Raw genomic sequence first — 18,870 nt, forward strand, 5'->3', positions numbered from 1 at the left:
CTGCTCTTAGCCAGGGGCGCAAAAGCCAAAATTGGGAATGACTCCCTGAGTCAATCCCTCCTTTTTGGTATCTAAAAATAGAATCAGTCCTGCCTAGAATATGGGCAAGTGTACTAGAGAACCACTGTATCAGAGAGCACAGCTGCTCTGTGTCAGATCCTGCAGAAATTATGAGCTGTATGCTATTCACAGGAGATGCTCCTGCAACAACCCCACCTGTTGATTCCGTTCTTCCCCCAGCCTTCCTGGGCTACCGTAGCATTGTCCCCCCACTTGTGTGATGAAGTAATAAAGAATGCAGGAATAAGACACACTGTCTTGTTAGTGAGAAATGAGTGGAAGGCAGGTAGTCCAGACAGGACACTAAGGAGTGTGGAGGAGAGGAGCCCAGCATCCCTCTGCTAGTCCAGGGGCAATTGAATCTTTTTTTTACACATGAAGGGTGTGGGCTGACGGAGCTCAGCCCCCTGTTGCTATGATGACGATGGTTATCAGCCATACTGTACCATCTACCAGGAAAAATTAGGGCTAGGCGCCCTTGATCGACCTGACGGATGCTAGTCAGCATGGTTACCAGCCCTTTTGCACTGCCCCATGTGCCAATAGGCTGATGATGAGGACGGGTACCAGTCGTTTTGCACCATCAGCCACCCATGGCGGGGGGGGAGCAAGGATGTTGGTGTTCAGTGCTGCAGCATCGCGTCTATCTGCAGCATTCAGTAAAGATAGGGTGACATGTAAAAGAGTCAAGAGAGGATTGTTTTCCCTTTCACTTCTGGGGGTGGGTGGGGGGGTGCGTAAATTGCCGAGCTATGCCCTGACCCACCGCGGACACTGTGTTTCCCCTAGAAGCATTTGGAGCTCAGCCAAGAATGCAAATGCTTTTCAGAGAGACTGCAGGAACTGTGGGATAGCTTGAGTCCTCCAGTCCATGAGCGTCCATTTGATTCCTTGGCTTTCCATTACGCCTGTCACGCAGCAGTGCGCTGAGTCCCTGCTATGGCGTCTGTCTGGAGATTTTTTAAAAATGTTTTTTAATTCGTCTTCTGTAACGGAGCGCTGATAGAACAGATTTGCCTGCCCTTACAGCGATCACGTCCGCATGGTCCATGTGGGAGCTCTTTCTTTATTTTGATTTTTAACTGCATCGCCACACGTGCTGATCGGAGCTCCACGCTGGGCAAACAGGAAATATTCAAAAGTTCGCGGGGCTTTTCCTGTCTACCTGGCCACTGCATCCGAGTTCAGATTGCTGTCCAGAGCGGTCAGTGGTGCACTGTGGGATACCGCCCGGAGGCCAATACCGTCGATCTGCGGCCACACTAACCCTAATCCGATATGGTAATACCGATATTAGCGCTACTCCTCTCGTTAGGGAGGAGTACAGAAACCGGTTTAAAGAGCCCTTTATACCGATATAAAGGGCCTCTTAGTGTGGATGGGTGTGGCGTTAAATCGATTTAATGCTCCTAAAACCAGTTTAAACGCGTAGTGTAGACCAGGCCTAAGTGTTGCATCCAGTACGAGGGAATTTTTTTTTATTACACCTCAGTTTGACAGATAAAGAGGAATTAATCACAATAACTAAAAATCAGTGGTTCCTTAGGTGCAAGTGATCCTGACTAGATATATTTGTTATGAAGAAACAAAGTGAAGTCCCAACTAGTAATATACACACACACACACACACGGTACTTTAAATGGGCAGTTACAAAGCTGAAAATGATTATGAGCCAAATCAGGTAGAAGAAAATATTTAAACATAAAAATGTGAATGATAATTGGGAACACTTTAAAAACAATTTACTAGATACCCAAAAGCCACAATCCAACTATTGTGAAAGAAGGTACACTAGTTTAAAAAACAAACGAAAACAAAACAAAAAAATCAGCCTGGCTTAGTGAGGATGTGAAAGCAGCATTTAAAAAAATAAAAATATATAACAAATGGGAAAAGGGGGAGCTGATTATAATGAATAGAAATTAGAAGCTAGTAACTGTAGAAGATATATAAGAGAAGCAAAAGGACACAAGGTGAACTCGATAGCCAGCAGACTCAAGGACAATAAGAAGCCAGTTTTAAAGTATATTAGGAACAAAAAGAATTCTAACAATGATACTGGTCCATTTACTAGATGGCAGTGGGAAAAAACAGATTGTCACAGGATACCTCCATTGCTACCTGATGAACCTCATTGCCTGACTAGTTCAGGTAGTTCCACAGTCATAAACACATGCCAGGCTGTTTATCCTTCACCAAGGCGTGCATTTATTTCCCTTATATCCCCATAATATGCAACACAGACTTATAGCAAGAACAAGCTTCTCTGCAGCCCTCACGCCCCAGCCCATGTTCACCCTCTGAGATTCCTTCTCAACTCCATCCTCAGCCTGCTTTGATTCCTGTTTCCTCTCCTGATAGTCTCCCCAATTACCTTGTTAACCCAGTGATTGACATGCAAGTGCTCACAATTCCCCAAGAGAAAGTGTATAATTGCCCTCAGCTTGGCCTGCAGCCTTCTCCAGGCTGCCGCATTCTCAGTGATCAGGGTGTGGCTGATAGCACCCTATCACACAGATGATACAGTCACATCATGAAAATGAAACTTTTGATTCCAACAGTAACTCATAAGGATATTAAACAATAGCAACTAAAATTACACATTTAAAATCAACAGGTCTGGTTAATTTGTATCAAAGAGTTTTAAAAGAGCTGGCCAAAAGCTCTCTGGACCATTAATACTGATTTTAGTAAGTCTGGAAACACTTGGGGAAATTCCAGAGGACTGGAAAAAAACTAATATTGGCACAGTTAAAAAGGGAAAGAGGGATGACCTGAGTAATTATAGGGCTGGAAGCCTGACATTTATCCCAGGCAAAATAATGGAATGGTTGATATGCAACTTTATTAATAAAGAACTAAAGGAGGGTAGCATAATTAATGGAAATTAGCACAAGTTTTATGGCAAACAGATCTTGTCAAGCTAACTTGATAAAAATAAATAGTGATGTAATACACTTCTGTAAGGCATTTGACTTGGTATTGCATGACATTTGACTTGGTACTGCATTAATAAACTAGAATGTTACAAACTCAGAATGGTGCACACAAAATGGATTACAACTGGCTAAATGATAGATTTCAAAATGTAATTGTAAGTGGAGAGTCTCTGGGCAGGTGTTCTTGGTGGGGTCCCAAAGGAATTGGTTCTTGGCCCTATTCTATTTAAATATTTTTTACCAAAGCACTTAGGCACATTTCAGTGGGACCTAAGAATGTGATTAGATGTTTTGCTGAATTTGGCACTGTCTGTTACAGCTCCATTTTGTTTCTTACAGCTGTCCCCTTACTCCATTTTGTTTTTGTTCTCCTCCTGTGGCCGCCCCGCCCTGGCTGTTAAGTTGTTTACCAGGGCCTCTGCCCTTCTCAAAGGGAGGGCTCCTTAAGTTGTTTACCAAGAGCCATTGCCCTTCTCCAAGGGATGGCCACTTGTGCTAAGTGGGACCACTGCCCTGTTCAAAGGGTTAGTCCTGTTATCACCTTGTTAAACCTGGGCTTGGTGTAGGGTAGGCAATGTCCAGAGCTGCAAGACCTATTGTGTTTTTTAAGATCCTGGGCATGAGTCATAGACCTCATGTGCTTTTGAGTCACCTATTGCACAGGACTCTGCCCAGACTTGCCTCTGTGGTTACCTGCAGTTTTTTCCCTGCCTGTAAGAAGGGGAACCAATCAGAGTTACTGGCGGGAAGCTGCCTGAGTCTGTCTTTATAACCAGACATTTTCTGATCAAACTGCAGAAAGATTCCTGCATTGCTGCCAGGTCTGATCAGCCAGGGGTTCTGGGGGTTCCTTTCTCCGCTCTCGTTTTATTTTTGAGTGTACCCCCGTTTTTAAACTCCCCTCCCACGAACAACGAATTTTGCCTGGAGATCTCCTGATTATTGTGAATGAATTGAGTCCTCTCTGCATCCTCTGATGCTGTGCCTGCTTCTGCCTCTGCTGCTGCCTTGGGGGCTGGTAAGAATCCCTCTGTGAAACTTTCTATACTTTTATTTTATTATTTTAGCTGCTGGCTCTGTCTCCCCAGCACACAGACTCAAGCTAAACCTTGGTCTGTGTCTTAAAACCTCTCTTAAACTCTAAAAAATAAGTTTGTGCCGCTGCTAAGCTCTGCTCCCGTGGACTTTGCCTCGGGCTCACTGCTTTCAGCTGTATCCACTGCTGCAGCCACCATCCCTTAGCTTCCTTGGGGGCTGCCTTGGGAGCTGTATTCTGGGCACATACCACTCTGCCCTCTGTAACTTCCCCATAGCATAAGGTGCACCATAGGTTTTGTTTTTTCTTTCTTAGTTTGATAAGTCATAGTTTGTTAAGATTGTAAAGCTTGTAAGTCTCACCTGCCTTGCTATAGTTTGTTGTTTTGTTGCTCCATATAGCTGCTTGTTATAGTTTGCTTAGAATTGTGATATTTGTTGTTTTGCCTAGTCGTTGGTTAAGATAGATTTAAAAAGCCATTGCCTGGTTGTATTCTGTATCTGTTTTGTTACTTTGTATAAGCTGCTTGTCATTTTATATAAGTTTGATTAAGTTAGAAGATAGATAAGGTTTTTGCTGCTTTTTCCCCCACGTCTGCATCACCCTCTGAACTTCCCAAACCCCTTGCTGCTTTTTCCCCCACGTCTGCATCACCCTCTGAACTTCCCAGAAGTCCTTGCTGCTTAAACTTACAGCCTGTTTGTTCTCTGTGTCTTCCTAGCCTGCTTGTTCTCTGTGTGTCTGTGTCTCTGTGCTCCTACTGCCAAACCTCAATTGTATTGCTGAAGTCTAGCACAAAACCCCATTGGTTACTTTTTCCTCTCTGATACACCTCACATTCTACATTTACACCACTGTGACACATTTTACCTAAAATTGTTTGTTATTTAACATTTTTCCATAACTGTTAGTTGGTTATATGCTGCTGTGACACACCTTTTTACATAGAAATTGTTAGCTACCTGTTACTTTTATACTTCAGTGTTAATTGTTTACCAACCGTATTGTACCCCACTGTATTATACCCCACTATTGAAACCCCCTATACTGTTCACCAAAAGAAACCCCTCCCCAATTGTCTACCTTAACAAACCCCATACCCCTCACTATTGAATTTTCCCTGTTTTTGCATTTTCTTAATAAAGTTTATTTTGCACCCCACCAGTGCAGTAATTGTCCCCCAAGGTCCCCTACCTGCTGGCAGGGACAGGCACCACAGTGCACACATGGCCACTGACACACACATTTACATAATCTGTGCATGCAGCTGAAGTGCTTTAAAAAATGGGTCTGTTTCCATATTTAAATAAGATTGTAATTGCACCCATCTCCACCACTATTTCTTATTGCATACTATCCCTTCTTTCTCAGGAAACCTGAGAAACATAAATGTGATGAAAACAAAATCATAATTACAGACAGTTTTATGACTTTATTATTTCAATTTATGAACATGAATTTTATACATTATTTTTATGCTTTTCTTCCAAGAAGCCTACATAAACTCTCTCCTTCTTCAAATGCTTTCTGTCAGGGGTTTGAGCATCACTGATCACATGGGTAAGATTCAGCCCATGAAAATGTGACACAGCAAGAAGCAGTATTAATCAAAAGCTTCCACTGACTGCTACCCCATTTGTGACATGTAAGTTTCATTTTTGCTTAGTGCAAAACAGTTTAACTGGTAAATGCTGCTTTAAACTAGAGGCAAGAAATAGCTAAGTGAAACAGAGAAAAGAACGGTTTTGCCTTTTTTTCAAATCCAGCAAAGAACTAAAAATTTCAAGTAATGTTTTGCATTCGCAGCGCCTCACCACTCTCTAGTTATGGAATAATTTGAGGATTTCAGGTCTTCAGTCACATTTCACATGATAAATTTTTGTCCAAGTTACAGGATATTTCTGGTGTTTAAAATGCAGGTTAAGAGAGAACAGCAGATGGGAGGGGTCTTCTATTCCTTGGTCTACTCAGGAGAAAGAGCAGCATACTGCCTGGACAAATTTATAATTTGATTTTTCTCATCCATTTGTTATGAGTATACATATGTAGACTGAGCTACATAGTGAAATAGGTGTTTATATTTGTCACAGTGTGACAGATATGATGCTGGGAGCACATGGGAGTATTCAAAGACTATTGTATCTGATGTTAATATGTATCTTTATGTGCTGACTAGTGATTGTATTCCAGGCTAAATGGATGAGCTAAACTATTCTACTGATAGGAACCAAAATCTTGGGGAGTGGGATGGAGGGACAGGAATTAATGCAAATCGGTATGCTAGTAACAAGCCTCTGGAAGTTTCACTCCTTGGGGAGAACAACACGTATTGATTTGACCTAGTTCAAGAGGCCTGACATTCAAAGAACTGTACACGGTATAAAGCAATCATTCTGACACAGGGAGGGTGGTCTCTCTCTCTCTCAGTCCAATGACTGAATGAAACTATGGAAAAGAGAGAGAGGGCCCTCAGAAATTACTTGGAAGTTCTTAACCCAATCAGGGTCTCCATATGGAAGATGGGTGAATGCCTGATGAGATAAGACCTGCGTACAATTTGTTTATTGTTTTTAAAACATGTTTTCTCCGCAATGTTTGGGTTGTGAATAAATACTTTAATTTATGAAAGCTGGCAGTGATCACTGGCTAACCTTATAATTAGCCCTGTGGGTATGTCTACATGGCACTGGGTCTCAGAGTGTGGGCTAGCTAACTCGATCTCATTGCTCTAGGGCTGCAGGGCTAAATATTGCAGTGTGGACATTCAGGCTTGAGCTGGAGCCTAGGGTCTGAGACCCTTTCCCCTTCTGGGATCTCAAAGCCTGGGCTCCAGCCTGAGCCTGTGTGTCTACACTGCAGCTTTATAGCCCCACAGCACAAGCCTTGCAAACCCAAGTCAACAGCCGCAGCCATGCCCAAGGGTCTTTGATCACAGTGTAGATATACCCTCAGAGAGCATGACTGCAGGTGCTGAATTAAAGTCAGACCTGCTGAGATAATCACAGTAAATTGCAGGATTCTGCAGTTTAAGGCTCAGATCTAGAGGGAGTGTGTCACAGGACTCCCCACCAAGAAAGGTGACAGCTCAAGTCCTGAGACGTAAGTGAGTTACCCTCAAGGAGCCCATGAAAGGATCAGGGGTGCAGTTACCATAGGAACGCTGACGTATAGGAGATGTTACTCATCTTTTGCAGTAATTGGAGTTCTTCGAGAAAGGTTTTCTCCTGTGAGTGCTCCACCTCAAGTGACTCCCTTGTACAGTAGTCAGAGAATCTGTGCACCAGGGATCATGTTACATCCCTGCAGATTTCAGCAACTGGAACATCTTTGAGTGGGGCCACAGACAAACTGTGATCTAGCAGAGTGTGCAATCACACTCAGGAGAGGCAATAGTGCATCCAGCGATCGATTTAGAAGGTCTATGTGGAGGCAGAGGCTCCCCTAGAGCTATCTGCATTAGACTAAGAGTCTAGGGAGTCTTCCTGAATGCCCTAGTTCTGTCCAAGTAAGAGGCCATCTTAACATCTAGCATATGAAAGGCATACTCCTGTGTAAACTGATGTGGCTTAGGGAAAATAAAAACAGAAAGTGGATAGTTTGGTTAATGTGAAACTCAGAAGTAAGTTTAGGTAAAAACTTTGGATGGGTCATAGTGATACTTTCTCCTTGGAGAACACAATAAATGCAGGGCCTGCCATTAGAGGCCCCATCACCCCAACCCTGCAAGCCGAAATGATGACTACTAAAAGGTATTCATAGACACATGTGGCAGTGAGTATGTAGCTAGTGGCTGAAAGGGCTGTTTCATGAGACAGTTAAGAACCAGGTTGAGATCCAAAAGTGGTGTAGAAGAACTAATGTGGAAAAAATTCATATAGCCTTGTTGGGGTCGGATGAGTGAATATTGAGGATCAGGTTGAGATCCAAAAGTGGTGTAGAAGAACTAATGTGGAAAAAATTCATATAGCCTTGTTGGGGTCGGATGAGTGAATATTGACAAACCTTCTAATGGCACATGGAATGCCCAGGAAAAGGAAAAAAAAAAGCAATGGCTGTTGAAAATAGCAATTCCAGTCCTAAAAACCATTGGGAAGCATTTCTTGCTCAATTTTATCCTACTTTTTCTACAGCAAGTTACAGCGGATCAGTATATTTGATCTGGGAGAAAGGTAGTAACTGCTGCCCGAAGTGAGCTTAAGCACTCCTGAATTTTGAGGGTGTTCAAATCTGGAAGGCAGGTGCTAGATTCCTTTTCTTAATATTAGTTATATCTGGAAAGGAAGTGTCAATTTCTTCTTTCATGGCTCAGAAGTGGAAATCCTCCTAAGTGCCTGGTACTGTATCTAAAGCTGCCCAGGTCCAGAGCCTCCCCTCCCTTACTTTTCATTTTAAATTCTAGTGGGTTCCATGTACCTCCTTTGCTAGGCTTCAGATAGAGAGGTGCGCTGTCCATTTAGTCCCCCCAATTCCGTCTTTGGGGGCTGCAAGGTGAGGTCACACCCTATCCCTAATCCAGTCTAGGGAAGTATTCTGAAGGGGATATCTGGGCCAAAGCCTTCTACTCCTTGGGCACACTTGTTCCCCTCCCTTTCCTGTTGATAGCTGCCAAGGGATTGCTGGGAAATGTAGTTCTTTCCCTGCTCCAGGGCTGGCTCTATAGGCAGGGAGCTAGGCAAGGAACTACGGCTCCCAGGGTTCCATGGGTTCTCAGCTCCCATGCTGCATCCCCAGCTGCTCCATGGCTCCGTTTCTGCAGGGTTGTGAGAGGGGAGGAAGTGAGTTTAAAAAAAAAACAAAAAGGATGGCCAAATGCCACCCCCTGCAAATGTGCTGCCCCAAGCACCTGCTTGTTTTGCTGGTGCCTAGAGCCGGCCCTGATGGTACCCAAAGTGCTCAGAGCCTCACTAGCACTCCTCTTGGGACCTGAGGTCTCCTGTGACTCGATCTTTTTTGATGAGGAACATTCTGTTCCTCCTCTTACCCCCCTCCCTAGATTCTGAGTGGGAAGCTCTCAGTACTGCTGGTATGGTTATCAGCACCTCACTCATGGAGAGTATTTGGGACTGGGGTTTCAATGCCATCTTCCCCTTAGAAGCTCTCAGTGATCATGCATTGACAGAGGTTCAGGGTCCTTGTCAAGGGAGTTCTCTGCACCTGGATCAGAAGCCAGTCTTAAGGCCTGCTCCATCAGTAAGAGCCTATACACTTAAGAGAAGGGTTGCTCCATCATTAAGAGTGTATATCCTTTAAAGAAGTGCAGATCTTGCACTTGCTGGGACTACGAGAGTCCCCCAAACAATGAATGCACTGGGAATGCCCATCGTTAATGGGGATTGCATCTCAACATCAGAGGCACCTTTAAACCCCAGGGATCCCAGCATCCGCAGCAGAAGAAAACTTGTTCAAGCCCCTCAATAAGAGAAAAAGAAAAACCAAATATATGTATATTAAGAAAAGAAAAAAGAAAAGAAAGGGGGAAGAAACGTTTCAACAACTCTAAGGTATTAAACCTACTACTACTAAGAACTAACTATCAAAGCTAAAATAGGAACAGGCACACAGCAAAGAGAATATAAGAACATAATATAAGAACGACCATACTGGGTCAGACCAAAGGTCCAACTAGCCCAGTATCCTGTCTTCCAACAGTGGCCAATGCCAGGTGCTTCAGAGGGAATGAACAGAACAGATAATAAAGAGGCACGTTAAATTCAGTCTCTAACCGAAGGTAGTTGAGAAGGAACCGAAGGCGGTTCACCTGTGCAGCCCTATATAGCCTCAGTATGGGGCATGAGGATGTGAAGGGCACATGCACTGCTACCAAAAATTCTCAGCAAAGGCATAGGGGCATATATGCACCTAAAGTGGGGTGCCCACAGGGACATTACTCAAATAACTGAAATTTTGTCATTTTCCCTGTGTAACTTAATGGAAGTGTTACCAAGTGAGATCTCAATATTTTGCCAACTGTCTTAGCAGAAAGCTTACAAGGAATGGAAGAAGGGAAGGATCAACAAGGAAAGCTACCTCCTGGAGGTCAGAAAGTGTAGGGATAAAGTGAAAACTTCCAAAAACCAGACAGATTGGGACCTTGCAAAGTAAATTAAAACCAACAGCAAAAGGTTCTACAGCCATATAAATAAGAAGAAAACAAGAAAACAAGAAATGGGACCACTAAGTACTGAAGATGGGGTGGAGATTAAAAATAATCTAGGCATCGCCCAGCACCTAAGCAAATTCTTTGCCTCAGTTTTTAATAAGGATTATGAAGAGTTTAGGGGTAGTGGCAGGGTGGCTAATGGGAACAAGGACATGGAAGTAGAAATTACCACATATGAGGCTGATGTCACACTCAAACATCTTAATGGCACTAAATCGGGGTGGGGCTGGATAATTTCCATCCAAGAATATTAAAGGAACTGGCAGATGAAATTGCAAGCCCAATAGCAAGAATGTTCATTTAGATCAAATAAAAGCTGGTTAATATGGTTAGTGACATTTAATTGTATTGTAGGAATAAAGCAGAATAAGAATACTTACCATTTAAAATTAATAAAATGCAAGAAGACAAAGAAAATTAGCGTTTGCCAGTATTCCTCTAAATGCTCCACTAATTTAAGCGAACAGCATGTGAGAAGACAGCAAGGTGAAAGTTACATTATGATTCCACTGTATTTGAAGAATATTAAGTATATCTGTAGTCAGTTCTTGTCTACTACTCACTACCATTTATATGAGATTTTATAGAACTTGAGAAGTACACAGAAAAGGTCAATACTACTCATTCCAGGGACAAACCATTGTAAATAAAACAGGAAGATACACTACAAAATCTGTGTTTGCATTGAAAAAATATTATTCAAAATAAATGGGGATGATTTCAGATGATTAGTGAAGAGAAATTGCAACCCTAGAATCTTCTGCCTCCCACACATAAGAGAAGGTAATATGAGAGGAAGTAAAAGAAAAATGATTTCAGCAAATGTCAGCAAATTCTTAAAAAGAGAAAAATTATATACTCAAGGGAATATCTGACCAGTAAAGGTTCTTGAGGCATCATTTTGAGAACAGTCAGAAAACCTGTTATATAATTGGAGATTAGGTGCTTAGAAACAATGCTACTTCATGGGAAAAATCCTCAACCTCCACCAAACGTCACTAACATTTAGTGTGAATTTTTAAAAGTTCTCCTTGGAAACAAATTCTGGTGCATTAATCTAGGATATTTTTATATGGAAATGTGCACTCTACATTATGGTAGTGAGCATGATCAAAAATGAAGTGTGCCATCGTTGTCACCCAGTTAGGAGGAGTTTAGTATGGAATCTATTACACTGTGTTCTGCTGATGATTTATATTTTGGAGCTCTGAATGCAGAGCTCTTTATAAATTAACTTCTGAGGACAAGTAAATGGTGAGATTCTTTGTTAAGACCAAAATACTCTCTACAGAGCTCAGAAACTGCTCAAAGGGCTAATCAAGATCAGATAAAAGCATATGTGGGTCTCATAAACTATCTTGGATTCCATCTGCTTAAGAGAATCAGAATTAAAATATGGTAGTGGTGGGGAATAATGCATGGATATTATCTCCCTGTCTTCTACAGAGACTATGCTTGAAATGAATACACATGGAAACACAAAAAGAAGAGAAAAGAAGATTTTGGGTGTGCTGTGATGCTGAATTTAGGCTTGGAGCCACAGATGACCCATCCATATCTTTGCATCTGCAGTATCCACAGACATGGACAGACTGGGTAATGCCTTGTGTTACTATAGATATCGTGTGTTTTGTCCCTCAGCCACCCTGTAGTCATCAAATTCATTTGCTAGGCCTTTAACTAAGACCATCACTTTCAGTCCACATGCAAGTACAAGCATAGAAGCTCAAGGTGTTATGGGAGATATGGTAGCTCTACCTTCTCCCAGAAAAATAGTTCATGTAATAGTGCATTATGGCAGTTCAGTGGATGGGCTGCGGCCTTCTGGTCAGTCACAAATTAAAGTGAGTGTTTTGCTGCCATGGCTATTGGGGTATCCAGAAGCACTTATTCTGCAGACCCCAAGGCTGCAGACCAACTGAACAATATGAAGGCAGGTGCCTTGGGGGGATGGAGTGAGGGAGGAATGTTGAAGAAATGGCAAGTTCTTTGGAACACTCCTTTCCCCCCCGTTCCACCTCAGTCTTGCCTGGGTTCCACTTTCAAAAGCTGCTGCTTATGGCTAGGCACTGTGCAATCTGAGAAATGGTACTATTTACATTGGACGATCTACTGTTTGACCCTGCAGTTGGATCAAATGGGAAACTCTCAGTCTGAACCAGCACACAAGCCTAGGTTTTGGCATGTGCTTCCAAAGTGCATAGTATTCTGAGCTATATCATTTTTCTTGTTGTTTTGGGAGGATGAAGTGGTTACTGACATGCTCTTAGGAGTTCTTTCCAATTCTGATAGCAGTGGTCATGTAAGGGGATTAACTGTGCAACAGACAAACTATTCTGGACATAGACACTGACTCCATGGATGCTGCATGGCTAGAGTACCCAGGAAAAAAAAATTAGTGGGTGCTCAGCACCCACCACCCATAGTTGATCAACAGCACCGCCAAAAAGCTGTTTGGCAGCTGTGGGAGGGGCTTGAGGAACGGTGGAGAGCAGCAAGTAGGGGGAGGAGTGGGGGCGGAAAGAGGCAGAGCAATGGTGGGGCCTTGGGGGAAGGAGTTGAGTGGGGGCAGGGTCGTGGGCAGAGCAGGGGTGGAGCACCCCCTGGGAAAAATAAAAATCAGTGCCTATGATTCTGGATGGAGAAGTAGGATATTGTTCACACGATTATTAAGCAATTGGTTGACCGATAAAAGGTTGGTGACAACTTGTGGTGTGGTAAATTGAGTTAGACATGTTAAACCTACTGTTCTTATCAAGATGTGGTGTGGTAATAGCAGTGCTAATGCTTTATACAATTTCCAGGTGGACAGGTTTTCAGAGTTGATATTGGTAGCAGCCAAGAAATTCTCAGCAGTGCTGCAACATCTGTGGAGTACTGGCACATATTGGCTAAAAGTTTCCTGGAGAAATCAGTTGCTTCAGAAACCTGGAGGTCAAATTAGTTTTTTTGCAATTTCATTCCAAGGTGGATTTGGACCAGTTGATACACTAGGAAGTTACTCTGCTTGATCAAGGATTATCATTTTTTCACCTATCATAGCCAAACTTGGCTTTTATGTCTATGGTGGACTTTCCTGACCCCTGGAGGGAATGTCAACCAGTGTCCATGGTTGAGAGTTGCAATACACAGCAGCTCATCTACTCAAGTTCTGTATGTCTTGCTATCACTGTTTCACTTGAACTTTCTAAATCAAAGTGCTTTTTGGTGCTGTATTTGTAGCTAATCTCTTTGGAGAATTTTAGAGGAGTGAGCTACTAACCAGATTAGTGCATGACATTTTTGAATGATCACTGTTTCATAATGGCCAGGCATGGGTGATTAAGAGTGTCCACTTTACCATAGGTTCTCTAAAACAGACCATATGGGGTGGGGGTAATTTGTATCTCTGGCAATGTGCTATTCCTTCCTTATGAACACTGAGAATTCTGAGAATTGCTTTTTGCATCCCCTGTTTCAGATTCACTTTTTCCATCACCTAGTGTAGATATCAGTTCCTTAATATTTTAATAATGTGCATTTCCTATCTGGGTCTCCATTCAGAGGATTACAAAGCTCAAATATTCAAGACAGATACTGTGAGGATTTGATCCTGAGGATACTAGGACAGTTGGCAGTCTGACCAATATATGGCACTATTTGTCAGGGCACTGTTTATTTAATGATTCTGGCAACCATATAGGAGCTTGGTATTTTAATTTGGATAATGAAGTTAATGCTGCTAGGTTATCTTTTTATCCAGGTCTCTAAGCAGCTATCTCCTAGATCACAACAGAGATACGTGAGCACAGTATTGTGCAATGAGCACAGGAACAAATAGCAGACAGGTGACTAGATACACTGCTAGCTCTCAACCCATCCCAGATTCACTTTTACTGAACAGCGTGAGGAAGACATCATCTACATATATTAGAGTCAACTAGAACTATTGATATGGTAGTGAGCAGGCCTAACATATTTTAATAATCCATTAAAAGCAATGGATCATAAGCTTTTTTGTTGGAGTCTCTCTAATGTGGATTATGAACAGATGAGAAATAAGTAAAAAATGTACTTGGTTGTAAAGTATCAGAGGGGTAGCCGTGTTAGTCTGGTTCTGTAGAAGCAGCAAAGAATCCTGTGGCACCTTATAGACTAACAGATGTTTTGCAGCATGAGCTTTCGTGGGTGAATATGAAGAAGTGGGTATTCACCCACGAAAGTTCATGCTGCAAAACGTCTGTTAGTCTATAAGGTGCCACAGGATTCTTTGCTGCTTCTACTTGGTTGTAGTTACCTCATTACCTTGTTTCATTAATGGCTCTTCATGCAAGTTATTGCCATCTAAAGACAATTCTAAAATATATTTCCAACATTCTTGTGGGTCTATCAGGACCAATGAACAATAAGTTCTTCCCAAAACACATTTTTGAGGTATGTGACCAATACTACCACCAACTTTCATTTCCTGCTTAATCCTTCAACCTCTCTCCTTGTGTTTCCTTTCTGCAGCCTACCAGCAGCACAATGCACTGCAAGCAGACATCTTTGTCTCCCACTGAAACTGAAAGGGAGGATGTAACTTCCAGAAACTCTTCCCTCTTCAGCACCTCTCCTTAAGAGGTTATAAGGTTCTCTTTTCTCCAAGAATGGACTACATAAAATTACACAAACTGTAATCTTACCCAAGCCAAGAATTATTAAAAGCAGAAATAGTGAACTAAATCAAAATAAACTGTTTTTAACATACCTAGATGTACACTTCTCATAAACTAGATATGACATTCTCAGCAATATTTACAAAGAAAAAACGAAAGTTCTTATGTATCTAAGCAGCAGGTCGCTGATCTGACATCCCTTTCTCAGAGTCAGCCCCGGGTGTAGTGTTCAGAGAGAGATGCATGTCTCCATCACTCAACAAGCCGTCCCATGACCCAGGGCAGCCATCTCTACCTTCAAAACCAGTTTTCTCCAATCACCTGCAGTACGGTATGGGAGAGTCCTAAGAGATAGACTAATGTGCATACAAAAATGCTTTAATAATGATAAATAGTAGTCTTTCAAATGCTCAGCAATCCAGCTCAGATAGCACCTCTCTGCTGCATACACCCAGGACTTGTTTATACTAGAAAGCTTGTAACATTTTAACTATTCTGATATAGTTAACATGGTACAACTGACCTTAGGGTGGATGCAACTAGATTTTGTATGAAGATGTATATAGTATAGAGTATACTAGTGTGTGTGTGTATACACACACACACACACACACACACTATATATATATATATATATAGGAATATACTAGTATATGTCACCTTTTTATCAGTTAACTGCACCTACACTAGGTTTTTTCCTGATATACCTATTTTGTTTTAAAAAAAAATCACACCCTAACTAAAATTATAAACCATAATCCTTTTGAGACTAGACCAGGACCAATCTTCATTACTGCAGAACACAGAGTTTGGGTGTGACTTTTTTTTTTTTAAATCCCCTACTTTAAATCAAATGGCCCAACTCAGCGTCCCATTGCTATGAAATATAAATTGACAAATCCTCAAAGCCCACTGTCACAGGATAAAATGTTGCTATTGGGCTAAATAGTCTTGAGATTTTACAGTGTGGACTTTTTAAAGTGTTTAACAGAGCATTTAGCACACTAGCAGAACTTAGCATATTTACATTTTCTCACACAATGCAGTTAACATCTTTTACTGGTATTTTAGACACCAGTTAATGGGTTTTTATGTAAAATGGGCAAACTCTACATCACTGCAGGTGCCTGGTAGTTACTATTTTAGCAACGCAATTATCCAGTGCCTGAGGCCTCTTAGAGATTTATTAGACTTTTACACATTTTCAATGGATGTTGATAAAAGTTCACAAAGCTTGACTACAGCCTTAAGATCAGAAGGAGAATATTAATGTCTGACTTATTAACTATTATGATTTTATGATTTCACAAGGTTAAGTATGTCACATACATGGATCTTTTTAAAGATAGACAATAAGTAAATTAAAATGCCTAATAAAAGTGTCTAGTACAGGCAATCCAGGTCTTACCCAGGAAAAAAGCCAAGGTAGGTGGGTCAAATTAACCTTTCTGATCCGTTATGAGAAAGGCAATTCAACTCCCAATTTGCAGTCTACCTAACAAAAAAAAATTGCCTGAAAGAATTCTTTTTTAAAACTTTGTTTAGTATAGAACTTCCCCTCAATCCAAAGTTGCAAAATTATCCTTGGAAAAATTAATGAATGCCTCAGAACATTGCTGTGAGAAAGGTAAGTATCTTAATTTCAGATGTGGGAAAGGTGTGTCAGAGAGAGGTTATTCAGCAAGCCTGTTGCAGAGTCAGGAACAGAATAGAAGGTGGGATCTGTGAAAGGACTTAGATCTTGCAGTGCTGAGCATCACACTGTGTAAGTTTTAGGCACCTAGAAAATCACAGGAAGCCACAAAGCCAAGTTAGGCTCCCTATACAATGAATGGGGGAGAAATAGGCACCTAAAAATGAGATCCACAAAAGCCAGCACACTAGGTGCTAAGCCACTGGGAGTTGGTGACAACAAAGATGTGTGCTAAATCCCACCCCTCTCTTGGAGTTAGGCACCTACATCTGGATTGCAGTGAGGTGCCTATTTCTGTTTAGCAATCCACAATTGGGAGCCAGCCGCCCAGAGTCTGGAGGTTTAGGCACCGAAGTTGTTTCTTATAGGAATAAGTTAGACACCTGCCTCACTCCACACAAAATGGTGAAGGAAGAGGTGTCCAATTTTAGCCTAGTGGTTAGAGAACTCACCTGGAGTGTGGTGCACCCTCCATCTCTCCTGTTGAAGCTGTACCGCTGTGGACAAACAACAAAAGAGTGATTGGAGCATGGGGACTGGACCCTGTGTCCCCACTGAATGACAGTCGTTCTCTCTCTCTCTGGCCTGATGACTGTTCCACAGTGGATAAATACAAGAGTGAGTGAGAGAGAGAGGGACTACAGTTCAGTGGTTAGGGCACCCAGCTAGAAGGTGGGAGCCCCAAGATCCAGTCCACTTGCTCCAATCACTCTTGCCTTATTTATCCACAGTGGAACAGCAGGGAAAAGAAGGAGCTGCCCTTTGCTCAGAGTAGATAATTAACTCATGATCTAGCCCTTAATAATTTGACATTCATACATATTTTCAAAACCATGATTCATGAACAACATTATGATTATCAAAAAGTCAATGGTGTTGTTCCCAATAGTTCCATATACCGTTGTGGTTTCTTACTTGTCAAAACATACTCTCATTCCAATTATTTGTAGTTAGAAGATTATACCTTGCAAATCTGGTATAAATGGGTACAAAGTGGTGACACAGGAAAAAAGTCAAAACAAGGGCAACTGGGAGAAGTATGTAATTTTGGAAAATGTAAACAGAGTCCTTGTTTATAATATTATTCATATGACTCAGTATAATTATTATCTTGTAAACATAACTCACTGCTGTTCAGAACTGTGTAATCCACATAGTAATTTGTCAAATTAAAAATATTTTAGACTGCCATTTCATGTCTCTTTCCGTTTTTATTCACTGCTTCTATATGAAATGGGAGCTTTGGGCTTTTATTTTGTATTCATATATATTAATTCAAAGGTACTTTAATTTTATTCTCTGGTGGTTATTTTGTTAATTGTTAAGTAGTTAGATATACCGAAATTTTAAATTTATTTTGTTGTTTCTATTGCAGATTAGTGTTAAGTACTTGGTAAAAATAGGATGGTGAGAAGGTTACTGAACATGGCTGGGAAATTTGCTCTAGAAATTTGGCTTCTATTCCTGGCTTTTCCACAGACTTCCATGGGAATCTAGGAAGTCATTTAACTCTTGACTCAGCTTTCCTTCTATAAATTGTGGATAATATTTACATCCCTCACAGAAGTTCATTAATGGTATAAATCACCCTGAGATTCTTGGATAGTAGTGAAAAATATTATAAGTCAACAGTGAAATATTATACATATCATCAGACTGTACCAGTCATAAGATAAGATAATAGTGGTGATTTACCTGTCCTTGAGGAAGGTACTCTTGCTATTTCTAACGAACAAGGTTTCTTCGTAACTGCTATGTCCATGAAATCACAAAGGTTGTTTTCATTTTCTGAAGAATGAACATCAAGAGACGCAGAAGGTACTACTTCCAGTGTATAGCTCCTTTTCTTTCGGTAAGACTCCTGAAAAGTAGAAATGCAACTACATGATAAAAATAGCCTTTCTGGATGCAGTAAAACTGGAAAAAAGAAAATTGTTCAATAACTCCATCAAAAATAGAACTTAAAATTCAACAGTTTAAATAAATGACTTCCTATTGAAACCCTAAATTTAGTGACTAGAAGGGGTTACTTATAGTCTATCATAAATAAATAAATAAATTTCACTGTTGAATATTACTTTTTTTATTATTTGTGATTATTGTGTATGGATTTCTTTAATTCTTCATTTGACATATGGCAAGCACTCTAATGCAGTTGCTTTTACTGTACCTTTTTTGTTAAGTTCTGATTCAGGTATACATCCTGATCAGATTTTAAAAGTGTGTTTTGTGAAAGAAACAGAATTATATACAGTTAATAAATGGAATTTCTTTGTTTTCAGGGATTTTGTCAGTTTGTTCATACTATACATATAACACATGGATAACTTGATCTATTGTTTGA

The 18,870-nt window shown here is 41.1% G+C and overlaps 1 protein-coding gene across 3 annotated transcripts in view; it reads right to left on the minus strand.

Annotated features, from left to right (window-relative positions):
• ANKS1B (ankyrin repeat and sterile alpha motif domain containing 1B) overlaps nucleotides 1–18,870 on the minus strand; it is a 764,239-nt gene that overhangs the window by 474,511 nt on the left and 270,858 nt on the right. For all 3 annotated transcript variants that reach the window (XM_044981810.1, XM_044981801.1, XM_044981818.1), the window contains 2 exons: nucleotides 18,222–18,387; nucleotides 16,979–17,023 (listed from right to left, as the gene is read on the minus strand). In XM_044981810.1, coding sequence (XP_044837745.1) covers nucleotides 16,979–17,023; nucleotides 18,222–18,387 — 211 coding nt within the window. The remainder of the gene's footprint in view (nucleotides 1–16,978; nucleotides 17,024–18,221; nucleotides 18,388–18,870) is intronic.

Source organism: Mauremys mutica, chromosome 1, assembly GCF_020497125.1.
Source record: "Mauremys mutica isolate MM-2020 ecotype Southern chromosome 1, ASM2049712v1, whole genome shotgun sequence".
Classification (NCBI taxonomy): domain Eukaryota; kingdom Metazoa; phylum Chordata; order Testudines; family Geoemydidae; genus Mauremys; species Mauremys mutica.